The 19313-nt window shown below is 42.7% G+C and overlaps 1 protein-coding gene across 3 annotated transcripts in view; it reads right to left on the reverse strand.

The window, feature by feature from the left end:
• LOC141103379 (potassium channel subfamily T member 2) overlaps positions 1 to 19313 on the reverse strand; it is a 2416326-nt gene that overhangs the window by 456190 nt on the left and 1940823 nt on the right. For all 3 annotated transcript variants that reach the window (XM_073592891.1, XM_073592890.1, XM_073592889.1), the window contains exon 23: positions 7019 to 7120. In XM_073592891.1, the coding sequence (XP_073448992.1) occupies positions 7019 to 7120 (102 nt within the window). The remainder of the gene's footprint in view (positions 1 to 7018; positions 7121 to 19313) is intronic.

Consider the following 19313-nt stretch of genomic DNA (forward strand, 5'->3'; position numbering starts at 1 on the left):
GGGTGCCCTGAAACTATAATAAACTATAATAAACAAACTAACTAACCAGCGTCACCCGTAACACTTATACGGTGATCGCTGGTGAAAGGGTTAACTAGGGGGCAATCAAGGGGTTAAAACCTTTATTAGGTAGTATATACTTGCCTCCCTAACTAGCGTCACGGGTGACACTAATACAGCGATCAGAAAAACGATCGCTTAGTGACACTGGCGATGGGGGTGATCAAGGGGTTAACCTTTATTAAGGGGGGTTGGGGGGGTACCCTAAACCTAAAGGGGGTACCCTAGACCTAAAGGGGGCTAACCCTAACTGCCCTAACACTTATAACTGTCACAAACTGACAGCAATGCAAAAAAAAAAACTGCTATTGGTGTCACTGTGACAGGGGGTACAGGGGGGTGATTGGGGGGTGATTGGGGGGTGACTGGGGGGTGAAAAGTGTGCCTGCGTGTTCTACTGTAAGTGTAGTGTTGTGCAAACTCACATTGATGTCTTCTCTCCTTGGCGCCAGAACGAAAAGACCGGCTCGAGGAGAGATGACATCACTTTCTCTGCTTCTGTTTACTATGCAGAAGCCGAGGAAACCTGTCATTTGCCAGGAGTGATTGTGAGGGGGGAGCCATGAATGAGTGGCCTCCCCCTAACCTTTCATCGCTCCTGACGAGAATCCGACTGCCACAGGCACCGGGAAGGCAAGGACATACCTGTAAGTCCTTTTGCCTGCCCGTGCCATTCCGCCGACGTACATCGTCGTGCGGCGGTCGGCAAGTGGTTAAAGCATGAATAACAGCACAGTGCTTGTACTGTGTAATTTGGCTCCCTGTATCATATAAAACACTTAGCTGATCCTGGCTTGTTCTGCTCTCCTACCTGTAAACTAACCACCGTTTATCATGGCTGCTGAGCCCTGACACTGTGGTCAGTTTACAGGCCTCTGTCATCCACAGCCCTGCTCTGTCCTCCTCTCCCCTCCCCTTGGCCCTCTCTTCCTCTCCTCCCCTCCTCCCAGGTGACATCAGCGGGAGTTCTCAGCCCCTCCCACTGTTGATGTCAGCCCGGGAGAGGAGAGAGCCGAGCAGTCATGTGAACACTGGGAGGTGCTGTAAAATAAGGTAGAAATTAGCATTTTTTTCATCTAGCACAGAGACTGGGGTACATATTGTTATTAAATAGAGGGGATTGTATAAACATAAACAAATGGCTTAACAACCACTTTAACTGAACCATTTGAAGTTAGAAGCTGATTGGCTACCATGCAAGCTGCACCAGATTTTTCACTCTCCTGTTTTAGTAAATCAACCCAATTTGTGTAAATACATGTAAGAGCGAAACATTGTTACCAGCACACCACGGATCTCCAAAATGGGTCCAGAGCTTTTAGCGTCCATCATATGACGGCCAGGCGGCGCAGCTCTCGTTCTTGGAGGGCGTCATATGATGCCCTGCCCTTTAAACAGGGAATGCGTGCGATCGTGTGCGTGCATCCCTGTACCCTCGGTGGGGGCGTGTCATGGAGACACAGCTCGCCACCGAGGGGGGGTAAACAGCCATTGGGTCTGTCTACATTACAGAAGCTGAGGAAGCTTGTCATTCACCAGGAGCGATCGTGAGGGGGGAGCCACGAATGAGTGGCCTCCCCCTCACCTCTGCTCGCCCCCCGATGATAATCCAACTGCCGCAGGCACCGGGGGGTCCGATTGGACCCCTCGCCCACGGGCAGGTAAGGACGTACAGGTAAGTCCTTATGCCTGCCCATGCCATTCTGCCGCCGTACATCATCGTGCGGCGGTCGACAACTGGTTAAACATGTTCATAATAAAAGTCTTAGCTCTTTTATGTTTTGGGGAATAGAGCGAGTGTAGAAACACTGGAGAAATGGTAATTTTATTAGACAACTAAGTAAAAGAGAGTCGTCCTGGATATTTGAGGCCAAGGTTCTTGTACCTAGAGGCCTTAACGTGGAGTTCGACCTTAATTGTTAATTGTTAATTGTTAGTGATCATTTTTATTCAATTTTCATATATATTTTTTATGTTTATTGGTATTTTGTAATAGTTTTTATTTAGATTTTGTATTCATTTTTATTCAGACTTTAATTTTCCATTTAATGTTATTTTATTGTAATTTTTTTTTTTTTTATTATTTTGTATTTTTTATTTTTATTTTTTTATATCTTTATTTTTATTCATTTGGTTTACTGTTAAGTTTACTTCTCATTTTCACCTATTTATATATATATTTTTTTCCTTGATTACGCTATTACTTAATTTTATTGATGTGAATGGTGATGGTGTTCGCGCTGTGGGGGAGGGGGGGGGGGGGGAGGGGGGAGAGTGTAGATCAAAAATACTGGTGCACTAAAGAATCATAAACAATGGTAATAGATAATACATATCATAAAGACCAAATAAAACAGTGATAAGTGCAATACAATCGAATAAACCAAACCACAGTGAATGGATGTAAAAAGAAAATGGTGGCAGTCCAAAGGCTGATTGATAAGTGTATCATGTATACATCAACATGGTCTAAAAGTCCCAAAACAAACAATATATAGAAAAGGGAAAAAACACTTCCACCACCAAAGGAACGTGTGTGAGATGCAATCTTCAGTGATATCACCTCCGTGTCTGCAAGCAGCTCACCTCACAGCTGTAAGGTGTACAGCATAAACGCAGACCACAGGTAAAGATGATGGTTTGGTAGGATCGATTAAATGGTGTCTCATATGTTGTTTGAAGGCTCACATAGATGGATATGAAGGATCATGCGAGAGAAAACATAAGGGTGTATATAGCATGATACCGCATAAGCTATGTTCGGACAGGAACGGATCGAGCAGTGCACACTCACTTGGAGGAAAAGAGCGTAGGCGTCAATCCAACGAACGCTCAGTTCGTATGTCCCCAGTGTGGCAGCCTCATTCAGCTCCTGCTCCCAGCGCTTGTCAAATGGACTCAGTAGATGTTGGTATGGGGTGTGAAAGAATATGCATATAGCGTAATCCAGTACAGCAATAAACCAATTTATTAAAATAGTCAAAGAATAAACTCACATAAAGATGCTGTAACAGATTAAAACATCCACGAGCGGCGAGCTCGTCTCCTGCTGTTAGACTGTGTGTGTACCCAGTGCTCCAATCCTGACGCATATCGTCACCTCGCATGACTTCATCAGGGGATAACCAGGGTACACAGGGTTACATCGCGGCCATCTTGAGGCCTATTGTGTCTAAAATGTGTTTTCAGCTTGCATGGCTTACAGTGCCATCTTTGTGAGTTTATACCTTTCCTTTTTTATATATTATTAAACATTTTAAACGGAGAGCACTAGATTCTGCCTCCCTTCTTTTGCATATCCATCATATTTGGTGAGATGATCGGGGTTTTATCCCATGGGAATAAGCAGCCTTCTCTAATATCCCCAGAGGGGAACACTGCTGATTTGACTCAGATGTGAGATGAGCAGCCTGTGATACTGGTGGAGGAAAGCAATTTGGCTTTTTGCACCGTTCATGTATTGAATTTTGAATTCACTTCAATCAGTCACAGATACTATGTATGAACTTTCAGCAATATATGTTCAATGCTAGAAATATATTTGTTTACCAGAGGATTTGGCTTCAATAGATAAGGTATAATTTGAATTATTTTGAGAATATCAGAATTGACTGTGAAAGCAAATTCGAAAGAATTTTTCAAAGTGTTTTGCAGTTATTTAAAAGTAAAAGGCGAGTGTTCACAAATAAGGCAGTTTTTCTAATATGTATGTATAACCTAATAATTTACCTCCCCTATTTGCTATCTTTTGGTCTTTTAAATATACCACTGAAAGTGTTGTGTTCTATCTGTTCAATAAGTGCAACTGTTTTACTGTGTTATTTCAAAACATCTAAATAGAACTCCTAATGCCCCATACACACAATAGGATTTTTCGATGGAAAATGTGTGATAGGACCTTGTTGTCGAAAATTCCGACCATGTGTAGGCTCCATCACACATTTTCCATCGGATTTTCCAACACACAAAGTTTGAGAGCTTGCTATAAAATTTTCCGACAACAAAATCCGTTGTCGGAATTTCCGATCGTGTGTACACAAATCCGACGCACAAAGTGCCACGCATGCTCAGAATAAATAAAGAGATGAAAGCTATTGGCTACTGCCCCGTTTATAGTCCCGACGTACGTGTTTTACGTCACCGCGTTCAGAATGATCGGATTTTCCGACAACTTTGTGTGACCATGTGTATGCAAGATAAGTTTGAGCCAACATCCGTCTGAAAAAATCCTAGGATTTTGTTGTCGGAATGTCAGATAAATGTCCGACCGTGTGTACGGGGCATTTGGTACTACAGAATGATAAATTATACATTTTGCAAATGCAGAGACCTCATTAAACAAACACATATTTTCAGTTAAAAATCCATTCAAATTAATTTTTACTCACACAAACAAAATATACTGCAATACCATTTTTTTTAGCAACTAAAGATGAGGTTGTGTCGAGCAAACAGATACTAAACATGTCAAGCCTTAAAATTGCATGTGCCAGTGTAATGGTCACAAACTACAGTACCCCAAACTGTCAATAGGTGACACTTTAAAAGCCTTTACAAGTCATCAGTTTACAGTTAATTATGAATGATGGCCCTAGAATTATTGCTCTTACTCATACTATGTGTAGTGAAATTGATGTTTTCTTATGTATATGTGGGGGCTCAGTTCTTTAAAAACATGTTTGGGTTTTACTAACTATATTAAACTTCTATTTTTAAAACCTTTCTTCACTTAACTGTATTGTTTTTGCATAGTAGGGCAACAACCCCGAAGTGATTGCATAATAGAAACAACAGGTCATTTTTAAGGAGACATCAGAGGTCTCTTTGAACCCTAATGTCAAAATTGCACCCCATTGAAGCTAATCAAGCACAGATCCGGCTTAGCTTCTTCCCTGGCCACAGCAGCTGGAAAATTACAGTGCAGCGATGATTAATAGTGGATGTTCGATGCCACTTGACACTTGCCATGTGTATCCCAGGCATTCAGAAGGGGAAACACAGACAAATTACACATTGCAGGGAGGTCAAGCATAGGGGTTCCAACATGTGAGAAAATGAAAATGGGAGATTTACAGTGGCCTGAATCATTTCCACTAGAAAGCCGTCAGTCAACTGAAAAAATGTGCACAGACTCCCTTGTTGCTATAGCAGCTAGGTATCAGTTTACAGGGCTTTACTGCCATGGACATAGTATTTACATCCAAGGCAGTAAAAGAGTTGAAGGAGATCTATAGTCGCGGGATACACTTTCATTCAAATGTCAAAATTGTAACAGCAATGCAAACAATAGTTATTTTTTTAGAATCCGATATAAGCTTACTTGAAACTTTACCTTTTATGTTATGAGTACTGTCTGTCTGCTGGGTATCTCTTTCCCAACTTCTTGGATTTTCTGCATTCTTTTTAGCTTCTTCTTTGTTCATTCTTTTGGATTATGCTGACAAAAGTGCTGCACTAACCAGCAGGCCATTCTGTTTCCAAGATGGTATCCGTAAGCGGAGCAAGGTTGCACGTAAACCATCTTAGATACTGGCTGGCCAACCAATACCATCATATTAGGGTTTCGGCCCAAGCATGAGTTCAGGCTGAACATTTGTCTGTTCAGTCGTTCGCTAAACACCGTATTTGCTGGGTGTTTGCATTGCCAACACAGTGGCAGTGCATTCTGCGCCCTGATTGCCCAATCAGGGTGCAGTGTAAGCTGGTTGTTAAGGAGCGGGGCCGGGAACCCCACATCAAGGAAAAAAAAAAAATGGTGTGGGCCCCCCCCAAAAATGCATACCAGACCCTTACCCGGGCATGCAGCCCAGCAGGTCAGGAAAGGGAGGACAAGTGAGTGCCCCCCCTACTGAATCATACCTTGTTGATGGAGACAAGGGCCTCTTCCCTGGGCTGTGGTTGTCAGGGTCTGCAAACGGGGGGCTTATCAGATTCTGAAAGCCCCATTTTAACAAGGGGCCCCCAGATCCCCCCCCCACCCCTATGTGAATGGGTAAGGGTACATAGTACCCCCTACCCATTCCCCAAAAAAGTATCCAAAATAAAAATAAAAAAACACAAACAGTTTTTGACAAATACTTTATTAAAAAATAAAAAAAACAGTGTCCCTCAATGTAAATCTATCATCAATCATGCCGCCCGCCGACCTGCAAAAAAAAACCTACATGTCCCCCAGAGCAGTATCCAGACCCCCTTACCCCTTTAATGGCCAATTACTTGCATATAAGCCTTCAAAATGAGCACTTGATTTTTTGGCTCCCATAGACTTTGGGTTAGAACTTTTCCCCTGTTCGGGAGTTCTGCTGCCAACCGAACAGGGGGTCGTTCGGCCCATCTCTTCATTATATAGAGCGTGATCATAGTATTTATTTGTGAATACTTTTAGATACTGATGCTTTCTATTTTACAAAGATAAAATGAATGTGAAATTAAATTGTAGTTAAAGAAGTCCAGCCTGAATTTGTTTGGCTGGGCTTCTCCTATGGGCTGAAGTCCGCTCTCTGCTGACGTCACAGGAATCAGTCCAGGCACCGCGTCATCAGGACAATGAAGTCTGGATCCGCTAGGTGCCTGGACTGATACCCATCTCAGGCTCTCAGCAAGCTGCTGAGAGCCTGAGATGGCTGCTCCCCGCCTCTCCACAGCTCAGCACTCCAGTGAGCGAGAAGGAGCAGAGTGAAGAGCTGCTGATTGACAGTCAGCAGCTCTCTGCTCGGGAGCTGTGAGAACCGAGCCATTGGCAATGTTCGATCACTTGGTTCTTGGTGCAGAGGCAGTGGACTGATGCTGCATCCACCTAGGTAAGTATGAATCTGGAAAAAAAAAAAACATACTTCTCTTTTAATATAAGGAATACATCTGTCTGGAGAGTTAGTTATATTCAGGAAGAAAGAGTTAAACAAAGCAAACAGTAACATCAATTTTTCATCCCTCTGTATCTTGCCTCTTTTTACATTACCTGGTACAAGAGTGTGTCTAACATGCTGATGCTGAATACTCTGCCAGCAGCAAAAGGAAGGCGAAACATAAATGCCAGATTAGATCCCCGCTCACGTTCTTTCTGAAACAAAAATTAGGAAACAAGGAAAGGAAAACAAAACACTATGGTACAGTATTCTGGAACATAAATTATCAGCATGGCATAATATTATAAACAAACAGTATACTGTATATTTTTGTGTCTTTTTGTTCAACAAGCTGCAGAACATTTATTAAGCAGTTTTTCAAATCGGTAGTGATTTACAAGGAGATTAAGCTTAATTTACTTATTTTCCTAATTTCCCTTTGGCAAAGTTTCATATTTCACTGATGAACACCAATTTGCCCATGGAAATTAGTTGAATATGTTGCTATCTGATATGCTGAATTAAAATTTTTGTTTTATTCCAAAATAATGTTTAATCTGTATTTATTTATTTACATTTTCACTGATTAAGCAAGACTTAGCTCAAAAGTGACAAAGCGTTTTGCTCTTGTAAGCTTAGTATCCACCAAACCTTCAAACAATTATACCTATCAAGGGCTCCAGCTGCAAGGATCCCCAGTAGAAATTCCTGGCTCAGCCCTTGCACACCAGACATAAAGATAAGCTGGGATATCATGATTATGGATAAGCAAAGTTAATAGTTTTTATTACCTCAAATCTTTCTTCATTTCATCAAAATGCATTGAAGTGAGTAGGAAGGCAAGTGAATGTGGTTTTGGCAGATTTTAAGGCCCCATGTACACGGGATGCTGCTAAACATACATTCAGAGGCAGTTGGACGCTTTTTTCAACTGCCCTTGAACTCATTCAATGTTATCCTATGTGACCATGTACACAGTCTCGTTTATTGCCTTTTATTGCAGTTGCGTTTAACAGCGTTTCTTTGGAAGCAAAAAAATGGGTCCAGACACAGAAGATTTCCATGTTTCAGACGCCAAACGCAGCTAAACGCGGCTAAGCGCGGTACAGGCGTTTAGCCGCATTTTCGTTTATAAGCGTTTTTAAAGGTGCCCTATTTTTTTTTCCATTAAAAATCTCAAAAATGTTGGCAAATGATGAAAAACCATTAAAAAAAATTTTAAAATTGTAATTGCTTGCAATGATTCATAGACCATTTATATACCCTAATGAGTCCTTGATCCAATCCAATACACCACTAGCATTGCTGTTATCTGAAGTATAATTGAAATTTGACCCATATGTTGTTAGATTTGAACAAGCAACTTGTGGCAGGTGACGTGGCAAGTGGACAATCCGCAATTTGTGGCTGGTGACATGGCAAGTGGACAATCCACAACTTGTGGCAGGTGACGTGGCAAATGACAATCCGCAACTTGTGGGTGGCAAGTGGACAATCCACAACTTGTGGCAGGTGACGTGGCAAGTGGACAATCCACAACTTGTGGCAGGTGATGTGGCATGTGGACAATGCACAACTTGTGGCAGGTGATGTAGCAAGTGGACAATCCACAACTTGTGGCAGTTGATGTGGCAAGTGGATAATGCACAACTTGTGGCAGGTGACGTGGCAAGTGGACAATGCACAACTTGTGGCAGGTGATGTGGCAAGTGGACAATCCACAACTTGTGGCAGGTGACGTGGAAAGTGGACAATCCACAACTTGTGGCAGGTGACGTGGAAAGTGGAAATCCACAACTTGTGGCAGGTGACGTGGTAAGTGGACAATGCACAACTTGTGGCAGGTGACGTGTCAAGTGGACAATCCACAACTTGTGGCAGGTGGCATGGCAAGTGGACAATCCACAACTTGCTGCAGGTGATGTGGCAAGTGGACAATCCACAACTTGTGGGTGGCAAGTGGACAATCCACAACTTGTGGCAGGTGACATGGCAAGTGGACAATCCACAACTTGTGGCAGGTGATGTGGCAAATGACAATCTGCAACTTGTGGCAGGTGATGTGGCAAGTGACGTGGCAAGTGGACAATCCACAACTTGTGGCAGGTGATGTAGCAAGTGGACAATCCACAACTTGTGGCAGGTGACGTGGCAAGTGGACAATGCACAACTTGTGGCAGGTGACGTGGTAAGTGGACAATCCAGAACTTGTGGCAGGTGACGTGGTAAGTGGACAATCCAGAACTTGTGGCAGGTGACATGGCAAGTGGACAATGCACAACTTGTGGCAGGTGATGTGGAAAGTGGACAATCCACAACTTGTGGCAGGTGACGTGGTAAGTGGACAATGCACAACTTGTGGCAGGTGACGTGTCAAGTGGACAATCCACAACTTGTGGCAGGTGATGTGGTAAGTGGACAATCCACAACTTGTGGCAGGGGACGTGTCAAGTGGACAATCCCCAACTTGTGGCAGGTGACGTGGTAAGTGGATAATCCACAACTTGTGGCAGGTGACTCTGGACCTCTCATACAATTTTCTACATCATTCTAGCCTCATCAAGAGCAATGTCAGGAGCATTTCCTCACATATGCTCATTATTGGATCCATTGCAAAAAAAAGCACAGAAATAGAGGCAAATACAAGTAGACAACTGCTCTCTTGGTGCTGCTACTCACTCTGGTGAAAATGGCTGAAATAGTTAACTAACAATGTTTTTTGAGCTTGGGGAGGGTTTTAAATGAGGTAATCTTAATAAATGCTTCTAGACGCAAACGTGGTTAAAACGCGGCTAAACGTGGCTAAACGGGCATTTTAAATGCCGGTTTAAGGTGTCAAAAAAATTTGTTTAGAGGACTTTGCCTCAGCGTCCCGTGCACATGGGGCCTTAGGGTGCAGTGGGCTTTCAATAGCTCCTGAAGGTTATGGAAGCACCTTTTAAACAATGCCAGGATAAGATCCTGGGACACCAGAGGCAAAGGTGTAGACGATGAAGTATACACTCACCTCCGGCTCTTTTAACACTTAAAGAGGAGTTCCCATTTTAAAAAAAATAAATAAAAGTCAGCAGCTACAAATACTGCAGCTGCTGACTTTTAATTGGACACTTACCTGTCCCAGGGTCCAGCGATGCGGGGGATCGAAGCCCCGCTCATCTCCCCCTCCGTTCGGTGGTGCCAGCATTGTAACTGTGGGCGCCGCGCTGTGGCTTCACAGCCGGGCACCCACTGTGTATGCGCGAGCGGCACCGCACGCCGTGATTGGCAGCTCAGTCATCTGGGACCTGTAATGGGTCCCAGATGATTGACAAGAGGGAGGGAGCAGAGCTGAGCCCTTCCTGTGCTGAGGGGAAGTGATGTCACCAGCCCAGGCACTGAAAGAGGCAGACTACGAGGGACCCCCTAGCAACAGGCATTTAGAGGTAAGTTAAAAAAAAAAAATCCAAATGTTTTTTTATTTTTTTTTAGGCACATTCAAGCATTTTTTTTTAGGGTGGAACACCACTTTAAGTATCATGTCATTTTTAAGTTTTCAGTGCTGTTATATTTTGACTGACAATTTTTCCATCATCCAATGCTGCACCCAAATTAGTTTTATATGATTTTTTTAGATCATTATTTTGGTAGTATTTAAAAAACACTGTTTTTTAAAAAAAATATTTTACTATAAAAAATCCAAAAATAAAAAAACTGTTTCCCTGTTTTTTGTAAAGCAGACACCCCAAAGTGATAAGATTTTTTGCCATAATTTTTGAAAAAGAAGAAACATGCTGGTACTAAGGGGGTTAAACATGGACATTATGAATGGTGCACTACGACATACAGGGACACTGTCCCACCCATCCGGTCATATGACCGGTGATGCGGACGGGCTCTCCAGGTGCTGGCGCTGATTTTTGCTATCCAGTAGTATGGACCAATTCACTTGATGCATGCGTGCATGATGCGCCAGTTCGCGAAGTTGACGCAGTACCAGTGCGACCTCCCATTGGGGTTGCCACCACCTTGACATGCCCCACATAGGCGAGTCAGCCAGGTGGAGGGAGCATAAAAGTATAGATGGCAGATCCCTCCTCCAGCTGATCAGAAAGAGTAAGGAATTGTACGGGATGCATAAGATGCAAGTATAGTTTATTTTTAATCGGGTGCCGATATACTTACATGGTTTAGATGGGTCCTAACTATAGCTCTTTTTTAATACCTATAGTGTGTTTTACACAATGATTGCTACATAATGGTGGATGCACTCACCTAGTGGTTGATGCATGCGCTCTCTGGGGGAATTTTGTACGCCTGGAAATTTCATCAGTGAGTTTTCTTTTTATAGACATATGTGATATAGGTGGGCATGTTGAGTACTTCTGATACATTATAATCTAATGCGTATATATATATATATATATACCGTATTTATCAGTGTATAACACGCACAGGCGTATAACACGCACATTCATTTTAAGAGGGAAGTTTCAGGAAAACAAACCTACATTTTAAATAAGAAGCTTTGAAGCAAAATAAGAGTCAGTGCCCATCTGCAGCCTGACCATTGCCATTAATGCAGCCTGATCAATGCCCATCTACAGCCTCACAAGTGCCATCAATGCAGCCTCACCATTGCCATCAATGCAGCAGCCTCACCATTGTCATCAATGAAGCAGCCTCACCATTGTCATCAATGCAGCAGCCTCACCATTGCCATCAATGCAGCAGCCTCACCATTGCCGTCAATGCAGCAGCCTCACCATTGCCTTCAATGCAGCAGCCTCACCATTGCCATCAGTGCAGCCTGATCGAACAGAACAGTGGTCCAATGGCGGTCCAGGAGACGGGGCTTCCTATTACAGAGGCCGCTAAGCAAACAGGAGATTCTCACTGACTATAATCTGACGGCGCTCATCCCGCCCCACTCCCTGTCCCCTCTGAGGCAGCTAAAATTGAAGTATTGGCGTATAACACGCACACGCTATTTGCACCTGATTTTTCTGGTGAAAAAGTGAGTGTTATACGCCAATAAATACAGTATATATATATATATATATATATATATATATATATATATATATATATATATATATATATATATATAGCCTCATAGATGGAAATAAGAACACCTTGATCCCTGTGTGTGGGATAACTCCTAGCATATAGAGTTATAGGTATAGGTGTAAATGAATACAGGTATGGAGTCCTATACACACCCCCATGCTTAAGTAATATGCATATACCTTTGAACTCTTTATGACCCATGATATTAGATTATCTTATTTTAAAGGTAACACTATCTGAATGTAGCACCCCCCCCCCCAGGCCATTAGTTTCATGTTATGCCTTCCTGCATCCTACAATACATAACATCAGTGGATGATTCAAGCATTCGCCTGACTTGAGCATCCTTTAGCCCATAGTAAGTTTTTTTACATATGGAAACGCTGTCTGTCTGTTAGAGGGATGGACATTGGGTGGATATTTACCATTGATATTTGGTGTTTAGATCTCTCTGGTCAAGCCTCTTGTTCGGTGCTCCAGCAACCACCCAGGGAGCTGACACGCATGGGTGGTTTTGCATTGAGGTGGGCCATGCACAGTGAATATGCTGTATAGTTGCAAGCAGAGAATACTGTCTGCACATCTAATATGTAAATTGATTACATTTGTAAGTGATGCTATTTTTCTTGTAGATGAGTACTATATGCTCTTCCTAGGCCCTGATGAAGAATTAACTGGCAGAACACGTTCGTTATGAAGATTGATCATAATAGTTCTCTTGATTTTTCCTGTTATTTATTCCCATGCAATGTACTCCCATATACAACTCTTGCCTTATTTTAAAGCTAGATACGTGCAGAGGCACCATATTATTTGTCTTTTTAACACTGTGATACTTTAATAAAATATGTTTTGTTTTTTTTTAATGAATTTAAGGTATGCTCCTTTTTTGGCCTGTACAGTCTGATATCCCTTTGTTTTTGTTGTTGTGTATACAGTCACAAATGTTGGCCATGAGTGTCACAAAAAATCTCTATAAACTAATGTAGCCCTCCTTTAGGTGTATATCATAAAGAAAGCTGCTAGCACAAATAAAACCTGTGATACTAAGCCTAATTTCACATGAGATTTGTGGTCATAATTAGGGATGAGACGCCCCCCCCGGGTTCGGTTCGCACCTGAACTTGCGAACAGGCAAAAAATTTGGATGAACACATGAACACCATTAAAGTCTATGGGACACGAACATGAAAAATCAAAAGTGCTCATTTTAAATGCTTATATGCAAGTTATTGTCATAAAAAGTGTTTGGGGACCTGGGTCCTGCCCCAGGGGACATGTATCAATGCAAAAAAAGTTTTAAAAACAGCTGTTTTTTCGGGAGCAGTGATTTTAATAATGCTTAACTGCTTGCTAACCAGCTGCACAGTTTTACTGTGGCAGAATGGCACGGCTGGGCGAAACAACGTTACCTTACATTGCTTCACCTTTTGGCCACTAGGGGGGCACGCCCGCAGCATGTGCCCGGAGCCAATGTGAGTACCCGGTGGGCACGATGACCACCGGGCACCCGCAATCGCTCATGACAGAGCGAGAACCGGGATCTGAGTGTGTAAACTCACAAATCACGGTTCTTTCAGGGGTGTAGAGACAGGTCGTGTGTTCATTCTAAGTATGAACACTGATCTCTCTCTCCTCCTAGACAGTCCCATCCCCCCTACAGTTAGAACACAGTGAGGGAACACAGTTAACGCATTGATCGCCCCCTAGGGTTAACCCCTTCCCTGCCAGTGACATTTATCAGTGCATTTTTATGAAAAAAGTGTCCAATTTGTCTGCTGCAATATTGCAGTCCTGATAAAAATCGCAGATCGCCGCCATTACTAGTAAAAAAAAATAATAATAAAAATGGCATAAATCTATCCCCTATTTTGTAGGCGCGATAACTTTTTCGCAAACCAATAAATATACGCTTATTGAGATTTTTTCTTACCAAAAATATGTAGAAAAATACACATCCGCCTAAACTGAGGAAAAAATTAGTTTTTTTGATAAAAAATATGGGATATTTATTATAGCAAAAAGTAAAAGATATTGTGTTTTTTTCAAAATTGCTCTTCTTTTGTTTATAGGGAAAAAAATAAAAACCGCAGAGGTGATCAAATACCACCAAAAGAAAGCTCAATTTGTGGGGAAAAAAGGACGTCAATTTTGTTTGGGTATAGCATCGCACGTCCGCGCAATTGTCAGTTAAAGCAACGCAGTGCCGTATCACAAAAAATGGCCTGGTCATTGAGCAGCCAAATCTTCCAGGCTGAAGTGGTTAAAGTGAAACAATAAAAATTAAATATTCCTTTAAATATCGTGCCTGGGGGGGTGTCTATAGTATGCCTGTAAAGTGGTGCAGTTTTACCATGTTTAGAACAGTACCACAGCAAAATTACATTTCTAAAGGAAAAAAAGGGATTTAAAATGGATCGCGGCTGTAATGAATTGTCGGGTCTCAGCAATATAGATAAAACTCACTGAAAAAAATGGCATAGGTTCCCCCCAGTCCATTACCAGAATATTAAGGGGAACCCCCCAAAATCCATACCAGGCTGTCCTTCAGGTCTGATATGCATATAAAGGGGAACCCTGCGCCATATTAAATAAAAAATGGCATGGGGGTCCCCCCAAAATCCATACCAGGCCCTTATCCGAGCACGCAACCTGGCAGGCTGCAGGAAAAGAGGGGGGATGAGAGAGTGCCCCCCTCCTCCTGAACCGTACCAGGCCACATGCCCTCAACATGGGGAGGATGCTTTGGGGTCCCCAAAGCACCTTGTCCCCATGTTGATGGGAACAAGGGCCTCATCCCCACAACCCTTGCCCAGTGGTTGTGGGGGTCTGCGGGTGGGGGGCTTATCGGAATATGGACGCCCCCTTTAACAAGGGAACCCCCAGATCCTGGCCTCCCCCCATGTGAATTGGTACATTTCACAAAAAAGTGTCAAAAATAGTAAAAAGACAGGAGACACTTTGGGACAAGTCCTTTTTAAAAATAATAAAAATGTCCCGTGATGTAGATCCATCTCACGCAACCCGACGGACCAAAAAAATGAAAAAAAATGGCGCAACAACTCCGCCTCCATGGGAGGCTCCCGCCGAGTGACACTTCTTAACGTGAGTTATATTATGTGTATCTTCTAAAGAATCCAGGCCTTTCCTAAAAAAATCTACTGAACTGGCCAGAACCACCTTTTGAGGCAGTCCATTCCACATTTTCACAACTCTTACTGTCAGGAAGCCTTTCTGTATTTGGAGATGAAATCTCTTTTCCTCCAGATGTAAAGAGTGCCCCCTTAATGCGAATAACTAAACACCAAGGTTACTATATGGGCCACTTATATATTTATACATGTTGATCATATTCCCCTTTACTCTCATATTCTCAAAGGATAAATTCAGTTCCTCTAATCTTTCTTCATAGCTGAGCTCCTCCACGCCTCTTATCAGTTTGGTTGCTCTTCTCTGCACTTTCTCTGGTTCCCCAATATCCTTTCTGTGAACTGGTGCCCCAAACTGAACTGCGTATTCCAGATGAGGTCTTACAAATCATTTGTACAGGAGCAAAATTCTCTCTCTCTCTCTCTCTCTCTCTCTCTCTCTCTCTCTCTCTCTCTCTCTCTCTCTCTGCAGTCCATTTCTCTCTTAATACAAGAAAGGATTTTGCTCGCTTTGGAAACTGCAACTTTACATTGCATGCCATTATTAAGCCTATGATCTACCAGAACACCCAGATCATTCTCCATTGATTTCCCCAGATGCCCCCCCCCCCCCCCCCCCAAGTATGTGTGATGCATGCATGTTTTTAGCCCCCAAGTGCATACCTTAACATTTATCAACATTAACCCTTTCGCTGTCAGACCTTTTTTATTTTTCACTTATAGCTTTCAGAATTTGTGAAAGACCCCCCAAACCATATATTTTCTGAAAGCACATGATCAGTAGAATAAAAGGAAAGTCGATGGATTTTTTAGGACCTGAGTTATTTGAGCAAATGTTTATCAAAGCAATGTATTTGCAAAAAATACACTAAAACCATTATTAGCAGATAAAAACACAGCAAATTTTACAAAATTCCTACTAAATATAAAAGCTTAACCTGTATTGAGTTAATAAATTAAATAAATAAATAAAACTGAACAGACGCAAAAGTGTAAGTATACAAATTTCTTTAAACATCTGAAGGTTTTCATTTTTCCCTTACAGCTTTCAGAATTTGTGAAAAACCCCCAAAACCATATATTTTCTGAAAGCATATGACCTCTAGAATAATAAGAAGGTGCTACTAATTTTTTAGAATCCACGGTATTTGCACAAATGTTTATCAAACCAATATATTGGCAAAAAATACACAAAAAACATTATTAGCAGATATAAACACAGCAAATTTTACAAAATTTCTGCTAAATCCCTATTAAATATAAAAGCTTAACCTGTTTGAAATTAATAAATAACAAAAAGTTTGAATTTTTATGTTGAGACTTTTTGCAAAATAGTGAAAATAGAACATATGCAAAAATGTAAATATCCAAATTTCTCTAAAAATCTGAAGGTTTTAATTTTTCCTTTACAGCTTTCAGAGTTTGTGAAAGACCCCCAAATTCATATATTTTCTGAAAGCATATGACCTCTAAAATAAAAAGAAGGTACCACTGATTTTTTGGACCCCGCGGTATTTGCGCAAATGTTTATCAAACCAATATATGCGCAAAAAAACACTAAAACCATTATTAGCAGATAAAAATACAGATAATTTTACAAAATTCCGGCCAAATCCTTACTAAATATAAAAGCTTAACCTATACAGAGTTAATAAATAACAAATATTTGTAAATTTTAAATTGGGCCTTTTTGCAAAATGGTGAAAATCGAATGTACCCAAAAGTTTCTCTAAAAATCTGGAGGTTTTCATTTTTCACTTACAGCTTTCAGAATTTGAAAAGACCCCTCAAGCTAGACATTTTCTAAAAGCACATGACCTGTAGAATAAAAAAAAGTGCTACAGATTTTTTGGGCCCCGCAATAATTGTGCAAATGTTTATCATATCGCTATTTTCACTAAAAATACACTAAAATCATTAATATTGCACATAAACACAACGTAACTTACAAAATTCCTCCTAAATTAGTACTAAAGCATTGTTCACATGTGGCATACTAAAGTGTACACCCATGGTGGGCCATGTTTACCTGCACAGGGATGCACAGGTGTTCCATGCATCCCCGTACAGACAGTCCCATTTATGTCAAATTTATGTCGTTGGGATGCAACAGCTGCACAGGCATAGCTGCTGTTCCCAATCTGACATTCGTGTGGGTGTGTGTACATGACCCCAAACATGACCCCAGACAGTGTGAGCTCAGGGACATGCATGCGCACCTACATGGATGTAAAATTGAGAGCAACGGCTCTGTTGGTGCAGTTGCTACATCCCAAATGACATCAATGGGAAGGCTTGCAAAGAGATGCATGAAACACCTGTGCATCCCTCTAAAGGTATGCTGTGTATGCCCTGTGTGAACAAGGCCTTAGGACCCTTTCACACAAGCACACTGATTGGGTCTGCCTGTCCGTTGTTCAGGCGGTCCAAATCGGACCACCCATTGTTCTCTATGGAGAGACTAATACATGTGTCCGTTTACACCTGCCTGCATCCGATCCAGTCCGCTAAAAACAGATGGATGGGGACTCCATTCCCCATCCATCTAGCAAATCGGATCGGATGGCAGCTGATGGCAATGGACAGGCGGTCTGTTTCCATCTGACCACCCCATAGAAAATAATGGGCTGTGTTCATGTTCGCTCTGAATCAGCGGAGAGGACACGGACCTGTCATCCCCCTGCTCAGCGGGGATCAGCAGACAGATCCCCCACTGAGCAGGCAGATCTGCTTGACAGAGTCCGCTCCATGTCCAGGAGCGGCCAGTCCATTGGGGGCGCAGGGGCACCACCTCCCTGCAGGGCGCCGGACTCATACGTTTGTATGAGTTTTTTTTTTCAAGCCACATGATTAGAGCCTGAGGCTCTAATTGGCTTGAAAAACATTGGACTCGGGGCGCAGAGCATTGCACCCCAAACCCACCCACTTGTGACAATAGTGAATTAATATTCGCTATCGTCTTCCGGCTTCTCCTCCTGGCCAATCAGGATGGATTGGGTTGGAGGGGAGGAGAAGCTGAGGTATTCGTGGAGGGGTGAGTGCGGGGGGACCGTCGCCGTGGAGGGGTGAGTGCAGGCGGACCTGGGGGGTATTACTGTGTTTTTTGTTTTTTTTTTACTTTTTACTTTACTTTTTACATTTTTTTTGTCATTTTATAATTATTTTTTTGGGGGGGTCTTTGGTGAGATATCAGAGGTCTGAACAGACCCCCATATGTCTTATTTTGAGACAGAGAAAGGGACTGAAGATAGTCCTTTTCTCTGTATCACTTTATTTGAATGAATGGAATTTGTATAGAGATTCCATTCATTCATAAAACTCATTCAAAAACTCTTGCGGTTACTATTGATTATCAGATATCAATGTCAGTGAGCATATAGGAGCGATCACATTGATTGCTGCATGCGCCCAGGGTGCCACACTTAGGGGGTGGGAAACACATGTTTACAAAGCCCCCCTAAGCCCAAACATCACCCACACTGCTCCCCAGCTTCCCCCGCCGCGATCCCCAGCCTGTCAGCTTACCAGAGCAGAAGCTGCAGGCTGCTGGAGAGGAAGGAGGGATGCCACCGGAGCAGGGATGGATCAGGGGTGCGGGGCTGGTATTGGGGGGCTGAGTGATGGGGGGACATATCTGGATCCCTCAAGCCCCCAGCAGCACCTAAAGCTAGCGGGAGCGGCATGGGGGGATGCCGGCTTATGAGGGTGGCTGCGGAGGGATCGAATTTGGAGGGGGTCGGATTGGGTGTGGGGGGGTCAGTGTTGGGGGGGTTGAAGGGGATAGGAGAGGAAAGTGGGGGGAGTCGTTTTAGCTGAAAGGGAACTGCGGGAGGTATAGAGGCTGGGGACAGGGAAACAGCAGCGTGGGGGTCGGTCACATTAGGGGTTAATAACTCTGATCAGCGGGTTGTAATCTGCTGATCAGAGTTATAGAATTGCTCAGCAGAGTCTGCTGAACAATTCTAATATAAGCTTATGGTCATTGAAGTGACCATAAGCTTATAGGAGAGGGAGAAAATAGGTCTGTACACCGTACTGACCTGACCACCTGCAGGCCCTTTTGTACATCCGTATGGCGTACGGACTTGGCAGTGAAAGGGTTAAACCTCATTTTCCACACAGTTGCCCAATTGAATAGTGCATTGAGGTCAGCTAGTTGAAAACATTCTTTAAGGATGTTATTCCACTGCATAGCTTGGTGTCATCTGCAAAA

Source organism: Aquarana catesbeiana, linkage group LG07 (assembly GCF_042186555.1).
Source record: "Aquarana catesbeiana isolate 2022-GZ linkage group LG07, ASM4218655v1, whole genome shotgun sequence".
Taxonomy (NCBI): Eukaryota; Metazoa; Chordata; class Amphibia; order Anura; family Ranidae; genus Aquarana; species Aquarana catesbeiana.